General features: G+C 32.0%; 1 protein-coding gene across 7 annotated transcripts in view; it reads right to left on the bottom strand.

The window, feature by feature from the left end:
* LOC130893638 (papilin) overlaps positions 1-12,605 on the bottom strand; it is a 122,120-nt gene extending 109,515 nt beyond the window's left edge. For 6 of the 7 annotated variants that reach the window (XM_057799885.1, XM_057799891.1, XM_057799890.1 and 3 more), the window contains exon 1: positions 12,320-12,520. In XM_057799885.1, coding sequence (XP_057655868.1) covers positions 12,320-12,348 — 29 coding nt within the window. In that variant the 5' untranslated portion in view covers positions 12,349-12,520. Of the gene's footprint in view, positions 1-12,319 lie in introns of all 7 variants that reach the window. The other variant, XM_057799886.1, reaches the window with a different exon arrangement.
* Between the last annotated feature and the right edge of the window lie 10,702 nt (positions 12,606-23,307).

Here is a 23,307-nt window from a genome sequence, read left to right as displayed (position 1 = left end):
AAAATGCTGTAGAAAACATTAACGAAACTATATATCCGAGATATTTCCCCTGTGGGTTGAATATTGGATGGTAAAGAAGACTTTGATGGTAATTTTTTGATGCTTGTTTATCTGAATCTGAATATATGGTTATTGATTACCAACATGGTAAAATCACTATTTTGTGGTTAGGTTGTTGATGTTTCTATTTCTGATACTGCGATGCAAGTAGCTGCGTTTTCTGCTTCGATGAATTCAAATCGATATCGTAACTATCGACACTGATATTTATGCTATTATCGTAGTTTTCTTTTGCATTTATATTGATGGAAGCGAATCAAACTAGCATCGTCCATCGTTGGCGCAGATAACTACACATGTTCAACAAATAACCTCTTCTACGGCTTTGTTCTGCGAAGGTAACCAAAACACTGCGAATTAATTTTTTATAGAACGTGATTACGGACCTGAGTTGACATTATAATGATTAGCAACGTTTTCTTCATCATTTTCATTCATTCTAATCTCTTTCCCCGAGATCATTATTTCCTAACTTTGTTTTTTAAAGGTAGAGGAAAACGTCTTGAGCTATGACCTTGAAAATAGTTGCGCATAACTAAACGGCAACAATGCACAGAATTATTAAATTGAGACCTGAAAATGTCCGTTTTATGGTATCATGGGAATGTTTGTTACTGCCGATGAGCAGTAGGTTCAAAATTTTATGATAATTTTATATAAAAACATTTATTACTCAAAAAGCACTAAAAACTTATTGCAGCCGTACGTGAACGAGAGTGTGAATGAAATAAAAGTACTTTAAATTGTTAAAATGGGTAGCAGGATTTTTTTTCGAACGTAAAATTGTATTCTGCGTCATAGCTTTACTCGATTTCAAATGATGTTTCCCCCCTAGGTACTTATTTTAGTACTCTTTTGAACAGCTTCAATCCTTCGGACAAGACCTTGCCAGTTTAATGTTTCTTGCGAGTTTTAAACATCTTTTGTTACTGTGAATGATTACCAAAAAATTTACTGACATATCTAAACATTTTAATTGGTCCCTACATTACAGATTAATAGTTTCAAACATCGTTTATCCTTACGGTTATTGAAAAACGTTGTTAATTTTTTCAAGTCCTGTTAGCCTTTTATCACTTAGATAAGACAAACACTTTTATTTTCACTAGGGTGCGAGATTACATCTAAAAGGTATCTATCAATTGTAAAGGGTTTTCACGGACTTTAAACAACCCTTAACTTTATTTTTAAGACATAAGCGGTGCAGTTAAAAGGATATTAAATACTATTTACTACTTTACACTCATGAACAAAATCAAAAAATTATTCAAAATACAAGAACTAAATACAAGGTATCCAAAAAGATTATCGGATATTTGTTTTCGCGCCACATTCGAAACGGAGCGACGAAAGGGAGCGGGGAGGGGTTCGTGGCGTCCGCCATTTCGTGGAGTTTTAGTCACGATGGAACAGTACTCGGCGCCGTATAGCGCATTTTGCGTACGAGTGATTCAATAGTGACTGCTCTATATCGTGCGGAATATCGTACACGCCACGCCACGCCAAGTGACGATAGCATTAGGAAATGTATCAGGATGTTCGATAATACAGATGCGACAGTTAAAATTCAAAACTCTGGTCGCCCTCGTTCAGAAGTTGAGGCGTCGATTCGTCGAAATCCATCTTTATCCATCCGAAAGCGTTAAACATCAAAAAATCGTCCTTACATTTGATTTTAAAGGAAGATTTGCATTTAAAAGCCTATAAAATTCAATTGGTTCAAGAATTCAAGGATACGGACTATGTTAATCGACCGAATTTTGCGAACGAATTGATGCAGCGATTTAACAACTTACTGTTGAGCGACGAAGCAAATTTTCACCTGAATGGTCATGTTAATAAGCAGAATTGTCGATAGTGGGCAGTCGAGAATCCCAGACGAAAGCATGAACGACCCCTGCACATCCCAAAGGTCGTTGTTTGGGCCGCTATATCTGCTAAAGGAATTATTGGTCCTTATTTTCATGAAGATCAACGAGGCCGAGCAATCAATGTGAATAGTGACTGTTATTGCGATATGTTGCGAAATTTTTTGGTACCAGAGTTGCAGGTTTCAACTCAAGAACGTGGTTCCAGCAAGATGAAGCCACTTGCCATACCTCGAATGACTCGATGGAAGTTGTAAATGAATTATTCCCTAATAAAGTTATTTCGCGAAGGAGTAACATCAACTGGCCTCCCAGAAGCCCCGACCTTAGCCCGCTTGACTATTTTGTATGGGGATATCTTGAAAGTAAGGTTTATCAAAATAATCCAACGAACCTAATCCAATTGAAGGAAAACATCAGGTCAAAAATGGCAGCAATAGGGGGCCAGCAAGGTAACGGTCATCATTTTTAAAACATCATCTTTTCCAAATACTTTTCCAATTCATATGGTATCCAAAAGCAATAAAAGTTTTTATTTTGTTTACTTGAACTTACAAATATCCGATACCCTTTCTGGACACCTTGTAACAATCGTGAAACCGTTTGTAAAAAGTACAGTGCAGCTGCAATCTGCCTAGCGAGGCAAAAAGTATTTGGTTTGATCTAAGAGTGATCTCTATCATTATAAATCAGAGTCAAAATAAACGCTAATCTACGACTATCCGGACTAGAGTCTTTGGACAATCACTAGACGGCAAACTTCTACGGCAGTATTTTTGCTTAAGTTTTGTGAAGCATCTGTCTAAATGTATCACAAGGTATTTAGCATCCTCCACTTGTGGAAGTTAGTAGTTATCAGCTCTTACTGAAGGAACATGTATCTTATAAAATATTGTGAAAGTCAAGTGAACTGATTTCGTTTTATTGACTTCAATACACCATATACTTTGAGCCTGTCGTGTATTTTAGTCATATTAAATTGTAGCTTATTTGATACCGCAATTACATTGAAAAATACCATCGAAATATGTTTCCATCTTTGAGGTTTTTTCCCTGGGAATCCCCGGAGATATATAGGTTGCTGCATTGCTCCAAGAGGAAGTGTTTGTCAGACCTTTGGACAAATTGAACATAAACTTCTCGAGTTGATTCTTTTCGAGCTCTTAGTACTGCGTACTTTCTTCATGGCACACGAATGTGTATGAATATTTGTGGAGCTCATTACTATTTGATTTTCAAGTACTGCAGATCGAAGCTATTCTTAGAACGGCATTTTTTCAGTATATGAGGGATTTTATTCGATTTCAAATGTATACAATTGGTACAAAGACTGTGAAATGGCGAATCCAATGCTTCAAACTGGACTCTACTCGGGAAATTATGTCAGATTGTTATAAATTTTTACAATATTTCTTATTAAATATTTCCATACATGGTATAACGTAGAGCTTTTACTAAATTTATTGATATCCAGTTATGTTTAGCAAAGATAACGTTTAGTTTTTGCAAAGTTTCACGTTTTTTGTTGGATTAATTGTCTTTGCTGTTAGTTTTTTTCTTTATTGAGATGAATCTTACGTGGGATGTAAGAAATATTCACTAGTCGTGAATGATATTGCGTTCGAGCGATACGGGACTGGCTTTAAAGTTCGAGATTCTCGGATTTTTAATAATTCAATTTTATAATTTTCCTGTGAATGTAAGGACAGCTTTGACCGAACATAATAGACATTGTTTCTTATCAACAACTATATCATAACAGCCAAATGGATAAAGAAGAATCACTAATCATTGCTTGTCTGTTGTAGCTTCCATAAAAATCGAGGTAAAAAGATTCAAGACGTTGTGACAAATAAAAACTGCTACTGTAGTGCTTCTAGTGTAATTTTACGAAAAATATTTTGTATAAAGTCTAATTCGAGCTCATGGTTTGAATATTTCATGCTGAAAAAGTATCCTGAACTTTCGATCATTTTTAAAAATGAAACATTCTTAATTTGGTCGATGAAATAAAAAATAGAAGATTGCAGTTAAAACTTAATTAATAACGGATGTTTTTCAAGTAAATGAGAAATTATTTATTGATATTTTTGGCTTCAGTAATTCTGTAGTCATCTGCGAAGGAAATATTTCAATGGAAAGACAATTAGAAAGCAGCAAATTGGGTGTAGAAAAACTTGATACATATTTCCATTGTAATTGTGATGTTACTTGAATTAACGATATGAATCTACACCACTGTTTCCAAAACCTCAAAAAAACATGTAACAGGTAGAAGAAAAGGGCATTAAGGACGATACAGAAGCCGACTGGATGAATTTCTGCTACTAATTACTTCTGTGGCATCTGTATCTTTACGTCGGTAAAATCTATATTAGCACTACTTAATCTTTCCATACCAAGATATACTTAAAAATTTATTCTCAATTAAATTTAATTAATCTAATATTATATATAGTATATTATAGTATAGTATAGTACATATTGTAATTATTTATTTCTACCTCTATTATTGTTTTTATTATTGTTTTTATTTTTCTATTGTTGTCGCTAGCACGTTATTTGCCGGGCATGAAACTCATTCTCTCTTTGAGTTCTGGCATAAATAAATAACTTATGGATGTTTTTCCTTTTAACAAATCAATAAAAGTTTTATGTTAAAAGTTAATTGTATTATTTTTAATTCAAATAAAGTTTAATAAAATGTAGTTGAGTACGCCTATGAGTCTAACTTGAAGTTAGCCGTTCCTCTAATTTGATAATTCTACACGGTTCTCTGTTATAAATCGACTCAGATGAATATTCTATTATTTAGATGTACAATATAAGGAAAATACTAAAAAATTATGTCAATTTTATATGATATAATCAAGAAGTTCTATTTCTGTGGAAGGATTACATATGATACATTGAACAAAATTTAATTATACTACACAATTCATATTATTTCTACGGAAAAGGAATCTTAACCTCACAAATAAGGAATTTTATCCATTATCAACGTAAGTATAGGTAATATTCCTTTTTTTTTTATAAATTATTTTATATTGTTACTATTATTATTATTATTATTGGTCAATAATACGTGAAGGAACTGACCTGAGATGATAATATCTTGCAATATCAGATCTAAAACTTGCATTTACTTCTGTGAATTTTCAGTAACAAATCTTCAACTCATTGGATTTTCTTCAGTCCAGATATTTATCTTCCATTCATCTTTAATAATTCGCAATTATTTTGTATTTTGATTCAAATTTAACTTCTATTTCTTATAACTTTTCACTCCCCATTCTCTTTTCTGCTGATACTCTTCTTCCAATAAATAATCATCCCCTTCTTTTTTTTTTTTTTCCTTAGCAACCATATAATATGACTGACTAGACTTTTGCTGCTCTTGTCTCCTCACAATGTCCTTCACTTTTCAAACACTTGTCAGTTCTTATATTTATGTTTTTAAATAAACTTTTATTTCATTAATAGTTTATGAATTTTCACTATTATGGGTCATTTTGGCAACAGTTTCATATATTTTTAAAAAAAAAATCAATCTTCCACTGAGTTTTATATTAATTTATAATTAATAACATTATTCTATGATACAAATTATGATTTGTACATATGCAATCCTTTTAGAATATATCATTTTTAATAAATAATTCCTTATATATAAAATAACTATAATTAATTAACTTGCAAATATCAATTCAATTTCTTTTATTTTTTTTATCGATTTTCTGCCTTTAGTTTAATTATTATCTTTAGTAAAACTAATCTCAATAAATTATAAATTTTCATTATGTACCTACTTGCTTTTAGATTTCTGATCATTTCAATATATTATAAATAAATTATAAATTTCTATACTCGTAAAGCACGAAGAACGAATTTAGGAACAATTGGCGCAGTTGACGAAATCCAGGAAAAAGTCACTGAGATCCAGATCTGGTGAATACGTTGGGGGTGCAATTCGTGAGTTATAGCCACGGCGATTACCAAAATGTGCGTTGTCTCTTTACTTTATCAAAAAATAATGCGTAATACTCTACCGGTATTGATTTACCTTCATGAAAATGAACATAATTCATCATATTTCCGGTCGATGAAATCATCTTTGCGTTTTTTTTTCCATTTAAGGATCAGGGTTACATCTACAGTTTGGAATTGATGCGAATAATCAGACTCATTTTGCTTAGACCGTCTGAGACATGTTCATTCGAATGCAGACTACATATTTTTATCAGCTCTAGTTTCAGAGCTTTAGCTATGTAGGTATAAAACAAAAAATATTAATTTTCGATCTATGAAAACCTTCTCCATGACTTCCATGATGCATAAGCTCTTCTTGGTTCTCGCTCATATCGTCGAAATTTTCCAGAAAGCTGTCCAGTTGGCTATAGAAGAATGCACTACATCTTTTGGAGGTTTTAATCTTTTCCATGGTGAGCTAAGGAATTCCTAAGGAGTTCCTGTCAATTTCTTCTTCAATTTCTTTATTTAACACTACTGTTCTAAAGATATATTATTAAATTAAATTCTATTAAATAATAGAATACATTCTTCCAACCCCTTGAGTTCTTTTGTTAAAAGTGTGAGCTGGTTTATGATTAAATGAATATTGGTTTTCTACCCTAAAGAATCCACGTTTCATCAATTTCTTATTCTTCACTTGAGATTCTTTTGAACGCGCTTCTTCAAATCAATTGGACAGTATATACAAGACGTGGTCGTACAATGGCCTTATTTGATGTCTATCCACCCTTCTCAAAATTATTTGTTTGGTTTCACTAAAGTAAATAAACTTCCCCCTGTTATTGTTATTATTTCACTATATCGAAAGCTACGGAATTTAAAATATTCGAATGTTGAATATTACATATAAAAGTTTAAACAATACATAAATTATATACTGCCCAACTAAAAATCCTATAAAATATTTCAATTTGCAGTATATTAAATTGCTTCAGTCAGTGTGCTTGAATTGTGACACGTCTTCAGTAACACAACAACGCGATTACCATAAATCAGATCTCAACAGATAAAGTTCGTTCTGTCCGTCTAAAAATTGTCTCAAGGGAACGGCGTTAAATCATCATAATAATAAGTCTACTCAATTTACGGAACGTACACCGTGATTTATAACGACAATACACAATTTAATTTTCCTAGGAATTAGTTTTAGATACAGTGCATGTAAATTTGGTGGTAGATTGGATAAAAAATTCGTCCTCATCATTACTACGATTTAATATTGTCGAGAACTTGATATGGTGATTGATTATGTAATTGTTTTAACAAATTATTCCATTATTCTCTTATCAATTCGTAGATTACGTGATTATTTTTTAGTCCGGTCAATTTAGACATAACAGAAATTCCCGATAAGTCAAATATTGATGAAGAGCTGGTGTTCACCGTTACAAATAAAGTTTTAATCATTCTCATCGACCCTTTGTGTGATACAAACCTCAAACCAAAGTTGTAGATCTTAAAATTCTCTACAAAAATGATATGTATAATTTTTTTCCCAAGAGTTACCGTTCCTGAGATATCGCGATTCCAAGAGTCACATTATACATGACTAGCAATACCCATAGCGGCTTCGCTTCGATCAAATCGATTCCTGTCTATTTCAAAGATTGACCTTGTAATTTATTGATTGTCATAGCAAAACAGACTCTAATAGGGAATTGCATAAAGACTGATTCCCCTCTGGCACATCCGGTTGTAATTGTAGCCTCGATTACGTTTCTTTGAAGAGCGTTCACACAGATTAGGAGGATTGTGATTTCTTAACAACATTATCGGTGTTCCAACCTTTAGAATAAGTCTATGTGCCGGGAAACCTGGAGGATTGAGCCTGTTTAGGAACTCTGATGGGTTTTCCACAATTTGTAACACAGAATCTATAGATCGAAACTCCATGCATTCTCCATCAAATGAATTCAACCATTTTCAAAGAAATCAAAAAGAAATTTGCAAAATATATTCACACGGGACCCATTTCTAAAAAAGAATCACTGTGATATTTCATTTCGTCATGAATAATTGCTAAATACGTGGTTCCGTAATAAAAATTTTTGTTCAACTTTTTGAACCCTTTCCAAGTCGAATTTTGAAAATCGCAGAAATTGTTTTTTAGGTGTTTGTAGAGAGAATGTTTTGGTGCAAAAACGAAGTCGATATCTCAATTAACATACCCCGTTTTACCCTTTTTAAAATGGAAATTTCGCAAAATTCTTTCTTAGCGCACCTCTACACACCGATACAAACATACCCTTAAAATTTAATGTCTCTATCTTTAATAGCCTTGGCTGGGCGTTGATGAATGAATGAATGAATCAGTCAGTCAGTCAAGACAATTATCTTTGATGCGAATATTGCAGTTAAACAAGCTCAGAATGACACTGATGTCCTCATAATAGAAACAGCATTAGACGAATTTAATTCAACAAAGACAACAATTGTAGTTGATGAAAATGTTGATTTGTTAGCAGTACTTTTTACAAGGACTCTAATGGATAAAATTATTTATTGTCTGGAACCTGGAAGGGCGAATACCAAAACTATAGTTTATTTTTACCGCGCCACTTCGTCAGCAATGTACAGAAGGGACAAAACGTCAGTTTTTAAATTATTCGAACAAAAAAAATATATGACTGACTACGTTGAAGTATTTACAGAAATTGATTCCACGCCTCAAACAATAATTACGGAGGAATTTCGCTTTTTTCTTGTGGTTTATGGAGCTCTAAAAAAAATTACTTGCATTTATAAAAACTTTTGTACAATATCAATCAAGTTCTAGGCAATCAACTGGACCCAGAAGGGTGTTGGAAATTGATTGATAATACTCTGGATTAAAACTTTACTCCTATCTGTTCCAAAAAAATTCATCAACACTATTTTTTGCAATTGCAGGTTGCTGTGTTCTCCAGTGTGTACCAATTGCCAAGATCAGTCTTGTTCAAACGTCCAGTTGAGTATAATAGAGGAAGATTCCTGTTATTTCAACAAAGAGATCGATGACTCTGCCACATTTGAACAATTTTGTGAACATGCAGCAAGAGGAAGAGGAAGAAGAAAAAATCGAAGAAGACATGATTGTTGAAGTAGACTTTCAAGAGTACGAAACTGATTCAAATATCTAAAGAAATCAAAACCTTGTTGCCGATACACGAAGTATCGATCGATTAAGCCGAGCTAGCGGCTTCGCAGATGAACGAAGAACTGGAGAACTTAACGCAATGAGGATCTTCTTCGTAACTGGAACGAATACAGATACCGGGAACGAATATACTGATTTACCGAGACACTTTACCAGCAAAAGCTCGCCAATATGTCACACGAGCTTTCAGAAAAACAGATTTCACCTCTATTCGCGGCCATTTTAACATACGGGGTGGCCTCAGAGATTACTTGTAGGCTTGTGCTTGAGCTAAATGTAACAAAAGTTGTTGGTGCACGAATTATATGGCCGCCTGTTTTTTCGGAATAACTGGACTTGTCGCCACCGATCCATTAGAGCATTTGTTTGGCAGAAGTTTTCGAAAAAATCAGGATAACCAATCGCAGAAGTTGAATTATTATCCAACACCTCAAACAAAGACGTTTTGCAACAGTCAGAACAGTCATCCGCACTACGGTCCTTATTTGGCACCCAATGATTTCTTCTTATTACCGCAGAATATTATTATTAGTTCGGAAGAAGCGTAAAAATCGGATCTAATAGAGAATATTTTGAGAAAGAATAAAGCAATATCCAATTATAAATATCTACATTCTTTAGTCGATCTCAAAGTTTGGATCTAATGTAAATAAACATCCTATACGTAAAAATAGTTTCCCAAACTAAATATTCAACGTTTTTCTTCACGTTAATTTTCGATCTATACCATTACAGTGAGTCTACAACTATTTTTAGTGTCTGTCTGAATAAGGTTAGCAGCTTTCATTGAACTTGACCGATTTCGTAACACACGAAACTCATTCAGAAATTATTCGAGAATATGATAATTCGGTACATTACTCCGGCTGATATCTTGAACATTCGTTCAAGTTAAAAAATGGTCGCGACAAGACACGACGCTTTTACAGCGTAATCCGAAATAAACGGTATTGAACTTGTTTCATACTTTACGCCAAAGACGCACCTACCAGTCACACTAAACAATATTGAATTGAAACACTAAATGTGACAAAATATCTGGAGATTAACATATCGGAAGCTTATTATCTAATAGAGCAAACAATTGTATATTAAATTCAAGTAGCATTGAAATCCTCCAGAAATGTTTCAGAATAAAGCCCTTAGAATTAATACGAACGTGTTAAGAGACCTTCAGTTAGAGATGAAGCCAAGAACAAAAGTTATTGAGCCAGAATAAGTGCTCACACTAAAGTACCGGTAAACTGAAAAAACGTACGTCGTCTTGTGGGAATCTAAACAAACGAAATTAAAATATTAAAACTTTCAATTATAACGTAGGTTGCTAGGGAAGGTGCTAGGTTAAATCCGACAATAATCCCGTGCACAACGGCCCCTCCACCTTCGAATCCTTCGCAAAGTGCTTGATACTTCCGTTAGAAACGGAAGTATCGAGCGCTGTAGTTCAGTAAACCTATTTCTCTAAGCGAGGAAGTTTTTTCTCATATAGAACTGACTGAAATGTCGTCCACTTCTACAAATGGTGCAGGACTTGTGTTGCGTGAAATTCACGATGATAAACCGAGTAGAAGACCGTCGATTTGGTATGCGATTGTCTAGAATATCAACAGTGAGATGCTGAAAGATCGGAGTCAGTTTTGGTTGAACGCATTCCTAAAACTTCGTCTTAAATGTTGTCGCAAATTGTTTTAACAATGTTAGAGGTTAGGCAACTCTCTAATAGTGACAGGAGTTGTAACGTGGATGTTTCATTATACTTTATGATGTGAGTGTTCAAATTGATGTCATGCAATGTTTTTTTTGTATAGCTGGGCGAATTTGGTAAGACATTAAACCTCAACATGCAGTGTTGAAATTATTTTTAACACGCCGCCACGTAAACAATCGCTTTTTTCGGTAACCGTTCGAAAAATACCTATTTTCCAGACGTTTTTTCGTTAATGAAGCAATAAATAATGAAAATCAATAGAGTTAGCGAATTTCTAAATATGCCTGACGAAATTACTAATGCAGCAGATGCTGCTACAACACAATTACTACCAAAAAAATGAAAGTTGAGGTACGAAAGTATTTATAGTTTATTCACGACGTAGATGGATCTTAAAGATAACTTATTTAGCACGAAAATCAGAAATTGTTGAACCTTCTACTCTGTAAAGCATCTACTCGATGCTGAAAGATTTCTTTCGTGGAAACAATCAACATGATTCGGATCCTCATCTTCATGCTCTGTCAACAACAAGCATTTAAATATACCAAAGAATTAGATTGTTAATTTTGATCTATAAAGTACTAGAAGATAAGAAAGATAGAAGCGGAAAAACATTCGGAAAATAGAAAATAGTTATAGTTATAACCGGAATCCACTTCAGCATCATCGTTAGCCTGTAAGCAAACATAACTCTCGAAATATCTCTTTTTTTCTATCTATATAACCGATACATCTTACACACATACTCCTCAATCAATATTAAGACCCCCAATCCTAAATTTTGACGTACCCAAACTCGTAATCGCAACCTCTGAAACCTATACAACGCCCGAATTCAATACCAAACATTTTAGTTATGATCTAAACCACGTTTTCGAAGGTTATCGCATTTCTTAGCAGAACTCGAATCACAAATTCAAAGAGACTGGTGGCTATACGAAATATACAAAATTAAAATTGCCATACAAAATTTACCACGTGAATACAATCAGCATTTAAATATACCGAACGATTCAAATAAATTGAATCAAGTAGAATGTTCCTAATTTCGTTCTATAACTAAAAAATCTGAAGAAATTTGCTTTATTTATATTTATATTAATGTTAATTACGGTTGTCGAAAAAATAATGTATCTAACACGACAGGAAAGTGTTTTTTCCGACCCGTCGACGGCTCCCCCAAGAATCTTGTCTACTCGACCGAAAAAACAGTACTTTTTATTTTAAATAACAATTAATATTGCAGGTTGTCGTTAAAATTAACACTATTAATGGCTGTTGTACAAAAATAAGATTTTTGGACGATATTTTTCGATTATCGTCCTTAATTAATATCCCAACTACTGATTGTCCCATTAAGACAGATTGTACGGTGTTAAATTGTTAATTTATTAAATGTAAGTTGATAAGAGACACAGAAAAGTATTGACACGAGAAAAATATTTTTGTAACAAGTAAATTAAATCTCAATCTAGTTTCTTCTCGAAAATATTCTGAAAAATGAATACTCACATATTATACCGCTTTCTGAATAATTCCATCTCGAAGAATTCCTCAAAATGCACTCACCAATAAACCACAAGAACAATACCTACTCGTTAAAAATTGAACAAAAAATTTTGGAAGAAAATAGTGCGGCCCGTTTCGAGGGACCATACAGACGAAGTCGCGCCGGTTCCACCGAGAGGAATGATTAGAATGAATCGAAATCACGAAACCCGAACCACCAGAAGCAGCAAAAGATCTCTTCTCACATCCAGAGAGTCATGCGACGAGAACGCCTCCGCAACGGCCGACTAAAAATATTTAAGGGCCAATGCTGGTGGGCTTCCACACTAGACTTCCACTCAGTTTGTGTGTAGAGACGGTCTACCTACTTATAAGGAGTAGGTAAGGATTTTGTGGGTGTAATGACCTATTTTTTAAAAAATATATCAAAATATTAGTGGTCTGCGTCTTTCTAATTTAATTTACTGGAAATATATATTTATTGGGGTACGAGGGAGGTATTAAATTATCTCATACGGCATTTATAATACGTGTTACGTTTTTGAATGAAATGCACGTTACTAAAGAAAAAATTAATTAAGTAATTAATAAAAACATTTTTAGATAGATTAGCAAGTAAAGTAGACGTTGACTTAGATATTAATTCGTAATTTGACACATGTCAAAAGTCCCAAGTATAAACGTACTTGTTAGAAGTTTAATTTCAAGTATTATATTACGACAACGTAAAATATTAGTTTTTAAGATCTGAAGAACTTGTTTACATTTACGATATCTGTTGGCGTGTTGAAACAGGTATTTGGATTGAAATATAATCAGGATTAGGCAGAAAAACGCCTGGGAACTGGGAATCAGTTTGCCGAAATTTGGACAAATAATTCTAGTAATATTTGAGCAAAATTCTAAAGAAAGAGAATGTAGTTCAAATAGAAAGAGAATCCACACTCAAATATTCTGAAAATCAACAATTGGAACAAAAATTAAAACTTAGAAGTCTCACTGACGAGTTTTCGCCCGTTAATGGATCGGAAAACATTAACAACGAATTGCAACACTTATTATTGTCAAAAAGGCGAGGAACTAACTTCAGAAGTGTACTTGAAGAGACCCAAAAACTTCTTCTGAGAATATGTCAAGAGTATGCTAGATCTGGATTAATTCAGTTCATGAAGAAAAAGCACCAACAAGGAAATTTAGTGTTTTGGCCAGATATGTCAACAGATCATGATGCAAAGGACGTTGTTGGAGCTTATCTTAACCAAATGTTAGTCAATCGTTTATGGTAAAGTTTTTAAGGAAAGAAAAACTACACGCATACTAAGTTTAACTTGTTCATGCCCTCTCAGGAGATGATAGAGACGTACCTTTGGAATTCTGTGAAATTTTCATATGGCATTGTGGTAAAAACCTAAATTTTCTTAATAGCTTACTATATTCAGACAAGGCAACGTTTTTTTCAAGTGATGTATTACGAGAGTTACCTTTCAATCGAATAATAGGTGGTATTAATGAGTTACCTAATGACTTTAGCGATTTTCATCATCTCAAATAGCTTTTAAAGACTTTCAAAGCCATCTTCTAGCAAAGTAGAAAAAGATGTTTAATTAGTTTGAACGTATGCAGAAATGTATAGACCTTAAGGCGAATCTTTCGTAAAATAATTAAATACTTTGTTTCATGTATTGTAAAAACGTAAATCGACAAAATTGTCGCTACTGGGCTCGAAAAAATCCCTTTTGCATTCAGTCACAGCACACCCGAAGCCCCGAAAAAATTAATATTCGCTCCGCGAAACAAAATAAACTGTTTTAAATAAAAAATATGTTAATTATGTTAATATAAAACTATCTGAAACTATCGTAAAAATGACCTAATTTGAATTGTTTAATAGCTAATATATAATATCAGTTTCGTCGGAAATAATTCAACATCTATCTGCTGACGGTTAAATCAAAGAAATATTTTTAACAAGTTATTGGAATATATGAGTATTACACTATAAAAATTTTGAAAAATAATCAGACTTGGAAAGTGTAGGAATTCGAGAAATTTTGAATAATGAGGTTTAATTAAGTTACATATCAATATAATTAAAAATTTTTCCTTCAATTCCAATTCAGGTTAATAAACACAATAATTATTGTTAATATTCATAAAATACGACGATTCAAATCAGAAGAATAAAATAAAATATTTGTTTATATATAATATAATATGCAAATTGATTTTTATACTACCAGAATAACTTATATTTCGCTGTCATCAATCAAGTCGTGTGACTGACACACAGATGGCGCTGTCATTGTCAAATCCATATGACGTTTATGGAGTACCAAATAATTATTGTTAATATTCATAAAATACGACGATTCAAATCAGAAGAATAAAATAAAATATTTGTTTATATATAATATAATATGCAAATTGATTTTTATACTACCAGAATAACTTATATTTCGCTGTCATCAATCAAGTCGTGTGACTGACACACAGATGGCGCTGTCATTGTCAAATCCATATGACGTTTATGGAGTACCAAATAATTATTGTTAATATTCATAAAATACGACGATTCAAATCAGAAGAATAAAATAAAATATTTGTTTATATATAATATAATATGCAAATTGATTTTTATACTACCAGAATAACTTATATTTCGCTGTCATCAATCAAGTCGTGTGACTGACACACAGATGGCGCTGTCATTGTCAAATCCATATGACGTTTATGGAGTACCAAATAATTATTGTTAATATTCATAAAATACGACGATTCAAATCAGAAGAATAAAATAAAATATTTGTTTATATATAATATAATATGCAAATTGATTTTTATACTACCAGAATAACTTATATTTCGCTGTCATCAATCAAGTCGTGTGACTGACACACAGATGGCGCTGTCATTGTCAAATCCATATGACGTTTATGGAGTACCAAATAATTATTGTTAATATTCATAAAATACGACGATTTAAATCAGAAGAATAAAATAAAATATTTGTTTATATATAATATAATATGCAAATTGATTTTTATACTACCAGAATAACTTATATTTCGCTGTCATCAATCAAGTCGTGTGACTGACACACAGATGGCGCTGTCATTGTCAAATCCATATGACGTTTATGGAGTACCAAATAATTATTGTTAATATTCATAAAATACGACGATTTAAATCAGAAGAATAAAATAAAATATTTGTTTATATATAATATAATATGCAAATTGATTTTTATACTACCAGAATAACTTATATTTCGCTGTCATCAATCAAGTCGTGTGACTGACACACAGATGGCGCTGTCATTGTCAAATCCATATGACGTTTATGGAGTACCAAATAATTATTGTTAATATTCATAAAATACGACGATTCAAATAAGAAGAATAAAATAAAATATTTGTTTATATATAATATAATATGCAAATTGATTTTTATACTACCAGAATAACTTATATTTCGCTGTCATGAATCAAGTCGTGTGACTGACACACAGATGGCGCTGTCATTGTCAAATCCATATGACGTTTATGGAGTACCAAATAATTATTGTTAATATTCATAAAATACGACGATTCAAATCAGAAGAATAAAATAAAATATTTGTTTATATATAATATAATATGCAAATTGATTTTTATATTACCAGAATAACTTATATTTCGCTGTCATCAATCAAGTCGTGTGACTGACACACAGATGACGCTGTCATTGTCAAATTCATGGAGTACCAGCTTTCGAAAAACTACGTGTAACATTTCATGACAATTCGATTGGTCAAAAAAAGTGACAGCCGTTTAAATGAAGCTACTTTTGTTATTTCCAAAACAATAGATTCATTGGACTCCAAATTGTTTATATCTAATCGTAAATTGAAATTGTGCGGGATAGTTGAGGCCCTAAAGATATCAGAAGGCAGTGTGAGAAAGTTTTTTATAAAGTGGGTGCCGCGTTTATTCACAGTCGATCAAAAACAACAACGTGTTGATGTATCAGAGCAGTTACACGTAATAAAACAGATTTTTTGCGTTGATATGTGACAATGGATGAAACATGGATCTATCACTTCACACCGGAATCAAAACGATTATATTTTAGTGGACTGCAGCTGGTGAACCACTACCTCCAAAGCGTCCAAACGAACAACTGTCAGCTGAGAAGGTTATGGCTTCATATTTCGAAGAGAAAACCACTGTTTCGCCAAGACGATGCACCGATTCACAAGTCGATGGCAACGATGGTTAAATTGAACGAATTGAACTTCGAATTGCTTCATCATCCATCGTATAAGTCCAGTCCTGGCCCCCAGTGACTACTGGTTATTCGCTGGTCTCAAAAAAATGCTCGATAGTAAGAAATTCAGCTCAAATGGAGAAGCAATTTCCGAAACTGAAGACTATTTTCAGACAAATGACAAATCCTTCTACAAGGTCGGCATCGAGAAATTAAAGAAGCGTTGGAGTGATTGTATTCCCTACTTAAAAGTTATGAAACTTCCAAATTTTACTCGGCAAGTGTGTTTAGAATGAATAGTAGTAATGGATGTTAGCCTGCCTGTTTTACAAAGCTGGTTATCATAATCTCATCATCGTGTGGCTAAAAATTTATTTTTTTTATCGTATTAATGATATTTTAATCTATTTTTCAAACACTGAGATGTCTGTCCAATGTAAACAGTGTCAAAATCATTATAATGTTTGAATTTTGTTGCGAATGTCCATATTTTTTAATTGATTATATTATTTATCCAACCTTTTCTTAAATGTGTTATTTATTATATTTTATTTTAATACAGTTTGTGCTTTTTGAATAACTAAGCATCTAAATCCAGGATCCGATAGTTGGACAGATCAATCAGCCAAACTTGTCAGCAACAAGCTTTAGGACAACCTATATAAGACCGTGGATTTTTTATTATTTTCCCTACTGTATGTTAATCGTTTATTAAAAAAGTTATTGAGTTGGATGTATACGTTACTGTTTGGTTTTTTACTTAAATACTTTTGGTGCTAATTTTATGTTAACAATATTCATAAAATTGAAATATTGAAATCAGAGTAGATTAAGTATCAGTAAAAAGAAATAAAAAAATTATCAACACTATTCTACTTTTGTATTTTCTTGTTTCTATCAAATGTCAGGAAATTTCAAAAAGCATCCTGCACATAATAATCGATTTATTTTAAGTGTTCCTAGATATAAAACTACTTTCGGATATTTGGCACTGATCAATATTACAAAATGTAATCAACATAATAAACACGATCGTTTACTTTAACAATTTTTTCCAACATACAATGTATAACTAATATATCTGTGAAATGTTTGCTTTGCGAATATTTTTAAACTTTAGTAGGCCATCTGCAAATTGTAATTGAAAACGAAATGAATTCACATAAAACTAATTATAATTCGGCGAAAATGCGAAATTTATTGACTAAATCAATTTTGCAAAGTCAGTAGTAGCGCATTTTATAAAAAAATAGATTTATGGAATGTATTAGTTATAGAAGATGATTCATCTACAATGTTCCAGTCTCACAAATATCATTCAACAAGTTTAAATATTGTTATGTTGAATCTTCTATATCGACAGCCCATAAAATGGGTCCATTTTCCGCGATTTCGTATTCCCAACGCTCCAGTAACGCTACGTAATAGTCGCTGTCTACGGTTTTTTCCTTTTTAGATAGTCGATGACTATTATAACATGCGCATCTCAAAATAATGATGCCATAACGTCCATTTTAATCCATATTCATATGCAAAAAAAGAAAATGATCTATTCGGAGATGGATGTGACTACTTTTAAACATCGAAACAACATGTGGGCAAATTGAAGCAACATAATGTGCAAAGTTTTTGATGCAACTGGTTCGAAGAAGTGTTTGTCAATTGCCCGATCCAGATCAACAACAAAGTGATTTGAATATCCCTTACCGAACAGCTACTGGTTACCATCTCGATAATATAGATCGTTAGATCACTACTTGTTATATCAGAAAATATTTTTAACTTGTGACGATGCTTTTCATGAATAATGATTCTCAGTTTACTTTTTTACTTATATGTTTATAGTAATATGCAAAAAGTATATAACAGAACACCTACAAATAAATCTAATCAAAGAAATATTGTGTGTGTTACACTTTATGATGAAAAACTTGTAATATCACTTTTTTTATCTACCATGGACAACGAGAAAGTAAATTTGATGATGTTTTCATCTGTTAGTTCACATTTATGTACTTTTTACATATTTTACAAGTATAGTACTAAGTACTTTATCCTATGATGTATTAGGTTTTCTTCTTTTTCTATTTTTACATATTTTTGCTTCCCAAATTGTCTTTACTGTTCTTCAATCTTCAGTTCTTTGTAAATGACGCCACCAATTTAATTATCTTTGCTCAATGAATTCTATGAAGCACTTTTTTGTCTATTTTTGAGAATCTATGCTTCACAGTCATTACTCATTATTAGTCTACTGGTTTTGCTTCATAAACATAACCTGGTCTTTCTTGAAACTACTTTTTTATTCATCAGGCAGTTGTGCGTTTTCTATTTCTATTCCAAGGTATTCTGATCTGATCTGATCCCGAACTGCTCAAGTGTATTATTTCAGTTGTTACGTAGATCTGATTGTTTTCTATAACAAATACTATGTCATTGGCATATGCTTTCTCAGATATTCTCATTGCTTGAAGATTCCAAATAACGTTTTCGAAAACGTTATTTGTCCTACCTCGTGCCAATGGACCGAAATGAAGCTCTTAATCCTTCTTTCGCCTCTTGCGAGGTTCAGTTCTTAAATGCACAAAAAGCATTGCCCTGATAGAAATTCATCGTCGGCTCTGTCAGGTCTATAGATCAAACATAATGAGTAACCAGATGTTGTTAAGTTTATACAACAGTCCAAGTTGGAGAACCGTTGCTAGGGAAACAAAAGTTTATCCCACGATATGACAACTTACTTTTTATATGTGTCTCGTACAAAGACTTTTATTCCTTCTAATACAATTTTAAATCTTCTTTTCGCTTTATTTATACTATTCAAACGTCTTTTCTTCATTTAGTTTAACTATTTTATTTTATTTTGTTTCTAAAAGTTTCTAACAATTCTTCGAGGTAATATTTTCAACACTACTGCATATTATAAATATTCATCTTTCTATCGTATTGCTGACAGATGTCACAATCGGACGAATAATTACAAAGAATCCCAGTGGGTCATCCCATTCGTTTCGGATGTTGTCAAAATAAGACGTTGTAGTTCGAAGAAAGAACCATTGACGATGTTTTTACCAGATGACTTTATAAAATGCCGTTTTTACAAAGACATTTAGTGTTATCTGATCTTATTATTTCAAAATATGGCATTTTACTTGGAAAAAATAAACTACTCACTATAATATAACATTAATATAACATTATTACCGATAGTTTTAGTTTCTGTTTCAACAACGTATGTAAGCTCTGAATTATTTCTTCAATTACAAATACATTCGAAACTTCTGGTGAATTCCCATTAGTTGTTTATGGTTTTCGTCAATTTCGAAATTATTTTCTTATCATAATAACCAGTTTTCATATCCACCAAACAGGTAGGTTGAAATATGACTATCAAGTTCATCATCATCATCGTTATCAAGCCTTTCCATCCTTTTTTTGTCGTGGATTACTCCTCGTTTTCTATTTTTGTTTTCTTTATAGTTTATTGTTTCTCTTGGCTGCTTTTGTTCTTATTTTCCATTCCGTTCGGTTCTGGCTTGTTGCCCTCCAGTTCTCTATATTAAGTCCTCCTCTATTTGGTTCCTCCAAGTCTACCACGGCTTGCGTCTTCTCCTTGGCCATAATCGGGTTCATTGCGTTATTTTTTTTATTATTTCAGTTGGTTTTTGTGCCTTTATGTATCTCACTTTATTTTCCTTCTTTCTCTATTTCTTCATTTTTCTTTGTACATTTTTATATGGTTTTGTTTGGTTATGTTTTTGTTTCTTCCATAGGCTTGATGTATCCTTTTCTTTATCCTGTCTCTGGCTGTTTGTTCCAACGTTATTTTTAGATAGTTAAACTGTTTCAAAAATGTATTTTGCTTCTTCTGCAATTATTTCCAGTCCGTAATTGCTTGCTTCTTCTTCTAATTAGCATTGGTGACATTGGGTCTCCCTGATTGACGCCTATCAAGTTAGTCAAAGTTAATTGAAGACATAAATCGATAAAACTGACTTCTCATAGTCACGTTTTAATAAAAGTAGCTGCAAATGTAACAGTTTTATACGATGTGTGTTTAAAATGTGTTGATCGATCTAATATCTCAATTACGTATGCGCGCGCACATGACATTTCATATATATGTCAACTAAGGAACTCTCGCGGCTGTCATTGGAAAACCTGCTACGGGTAGTCGGCGTGAGGAGTAGTGTCAACGTCAAATGAAACAACGAGTGAACATCGAATTATAATTGGGATAAACGACTACGAAGACACATGAAGTTTGTAGAAGCTATTGAGAGAATGAACCACAGTCGGATCGCAATCAGATTACCAGATATGATTGAGGGAGAATGAAGCATACTGGCAAGATATCAGCGACTGATTCTACCGATACAAAATATGATTATGTCCGACGATCAGAAAGCCACGTTCGATCGAGATCCATCTTTTCTGCAAACTATCATCACAGAGGATGAGGCCTGGTGCTACCAACTCGATCCGGATGCCAAATGGTAATGGAATGACGTTCATGGGATTTCCCACGACGCAAAATGTGTCGCTGTCGAAATTTTTTAACGGAACGAAGATATATAATATACCTACGCCATTTAGATCACAACATAAACACAAGAAAGTTCGAATACATCATCACGGGTGTATCTTCAATTAGATTGATTCATATGAAATTACTTCTATGCCCTTCGATCTCATTATTGCTTGTAGTACGGCTTCTTTTATCTGATGTATGTGCTTATTTAGTTATTTGAATAAAATATTCATTTTTTCACATGATATTTTTATGAATTAAATTAACAGTAATTCAATATATTTATGAATATAAAAAACGCCGGAAATAGAAGAGAGAGGAAGCCATTTTATCAATAGAAACACATCCTCCACGCCCACGGACCCGTGTAAAAATATCTGACTGATTTTCACTATCTGTGAAAGACGTAGTATCATTTATAAAATGGCACACATTTTTATACAATATATATCCTTGATGATAAATTTCATCGGTGGCCTACACTTTATTTGCAAATATATTCGATGTTTTACGTATTAATGTAGATAAGCCACCAATCACAAACCGTTTAAAACATTTCCCAAAATGAATCCCTTTTCTAAATGTCATATTAAACAACTTATGATTTAGGTATCTCGTATCTTGTTTAAAGTTTGTTAAATAATGAGTTTTTTTTTTGAGAAATCACATTATAATTTGTAAGTAAATAATTTCAGTAGATCAACTTAAAATTCATTAGACCTGGCAACGGTGCAATAATTAAATAGTACAATTTGGCGTAATTCCTTTGTTTGGTGTTTCAATTATATATGTTGGACAAAATACTTCTTTGTAAATTGATTAGTGCTATTTTAGATAAATGGATTTTTCTAGTTTTCGTAATTCAAATTTAAAAGAATTACCAATAACCAAATAAAGGTAAACAGCACCCTGTATAATGTAATATTTGATGTTACAATTGATATATTCTAAAAATTATAATATAAAATATATTCCGACATTTTATTTCCATGATTTTATAGGAATAAGAATATTCTATTAGGTAGGCAACACTATATTCAGCGGGTAGTATTCAGGGTTATATACTGAGCACCCTGTATAATGTAATATTTGATGTTACAGTTGATATATTCTAAAAATTATAATATAAAATATATTTCAACATTTTATTGCCATGATTTTATAGGAATAAGAATATTCTATTAGTTAGGCAACACTATTTTCAGCGGGTAGTATTCAAGGTTATATACTTCAAGTTATCATTGTGCATCAGTGGTTCATGACGATATAAAATAAATAATTTAAAGAATATTATGTTACATGAGAAACGTAGCAGTAATGTGAGTTGCATCTAAAACAATTTTTTTTTATTTTTATGAGTTAAAAAAGTAAAAGTTGAGGATATTCGATTTAATTATAAAAAAAAACACAGTTGTGCTTGGCGAACAGAAATTTTATTAATATAACACACAAATTTAAAACAAAAATTTTTACAGATTATTTACAAAGATATAATTTAAACTATCTATACAATATATTACAAAAAACTGGAATAATAGAAATGTATGACTTTTAAATATAACTAATTATTTTTAATGGAAAGAACTGTTAATTATATTGTAATAGTTTTGTTAAATTAATATCTGATTATAAAGAAAAGTATTTGAACTCAGTAATGAGCAAATTGTAGAAGATACTACTTTAGAGAAAAAAATTAGAAAAAAAAAATAAGAATGTAGTTTTTCACAGATTTAAACTATATAATTAATTGAATTAGATTTTATTGTCTAGAATTATGCGGTTCAATGGGTTAAATACTTTATATTTCACTTTTCCCAGTGAAAAGATACAGGTGGCATTTGGAAATAACTGATGTAACAGCTATAATGAATTATTGTAGATTATGTACCAATTATATTAATGAGAAAATTATTTTCAGCATTTTTTTCAACAGCAATCAATCTTTTAGGCCAAATCTATTACAATATAAAAATCTACAACTACATACTGGGTAATAATTAATATTAATCACTAAAAGTAGTTTGAAAATTATTTTATTACTACAATCTATACATAAATATATCTATTCTATATATCTTACATTGACTAGAATATAGACAATCTATATAGGTACGTTCTGACTAGAAACACTCGATTTTATAGATCAATAATCTATTATATACATTTGTTTCTTGAGAAAATCTGAAATTGTTCACAAAAAAATAATTCTTTTTCG

The sequence above is a fragment of the Diorhabda carinulata genome, chromosome 5, assembly GCF_026250575.1.
Source record: "Diorhabda carinulata isolate Delta chromosome 5, icDioCari1.1, whole genome shotgun sequence".
NCBI classification, from domain to species: Eukaryota; Metazoa; Arthropoda; class Insecta; order Coleoptera; family Chrysomelidae; genus Diorhabda; species Diorhabda carinulata.
The sequence above is the reverse complement of the archived record's forward strand: the minus strand, read 5'-3'. Positions and strand labels throughout refer to the sequence as shown.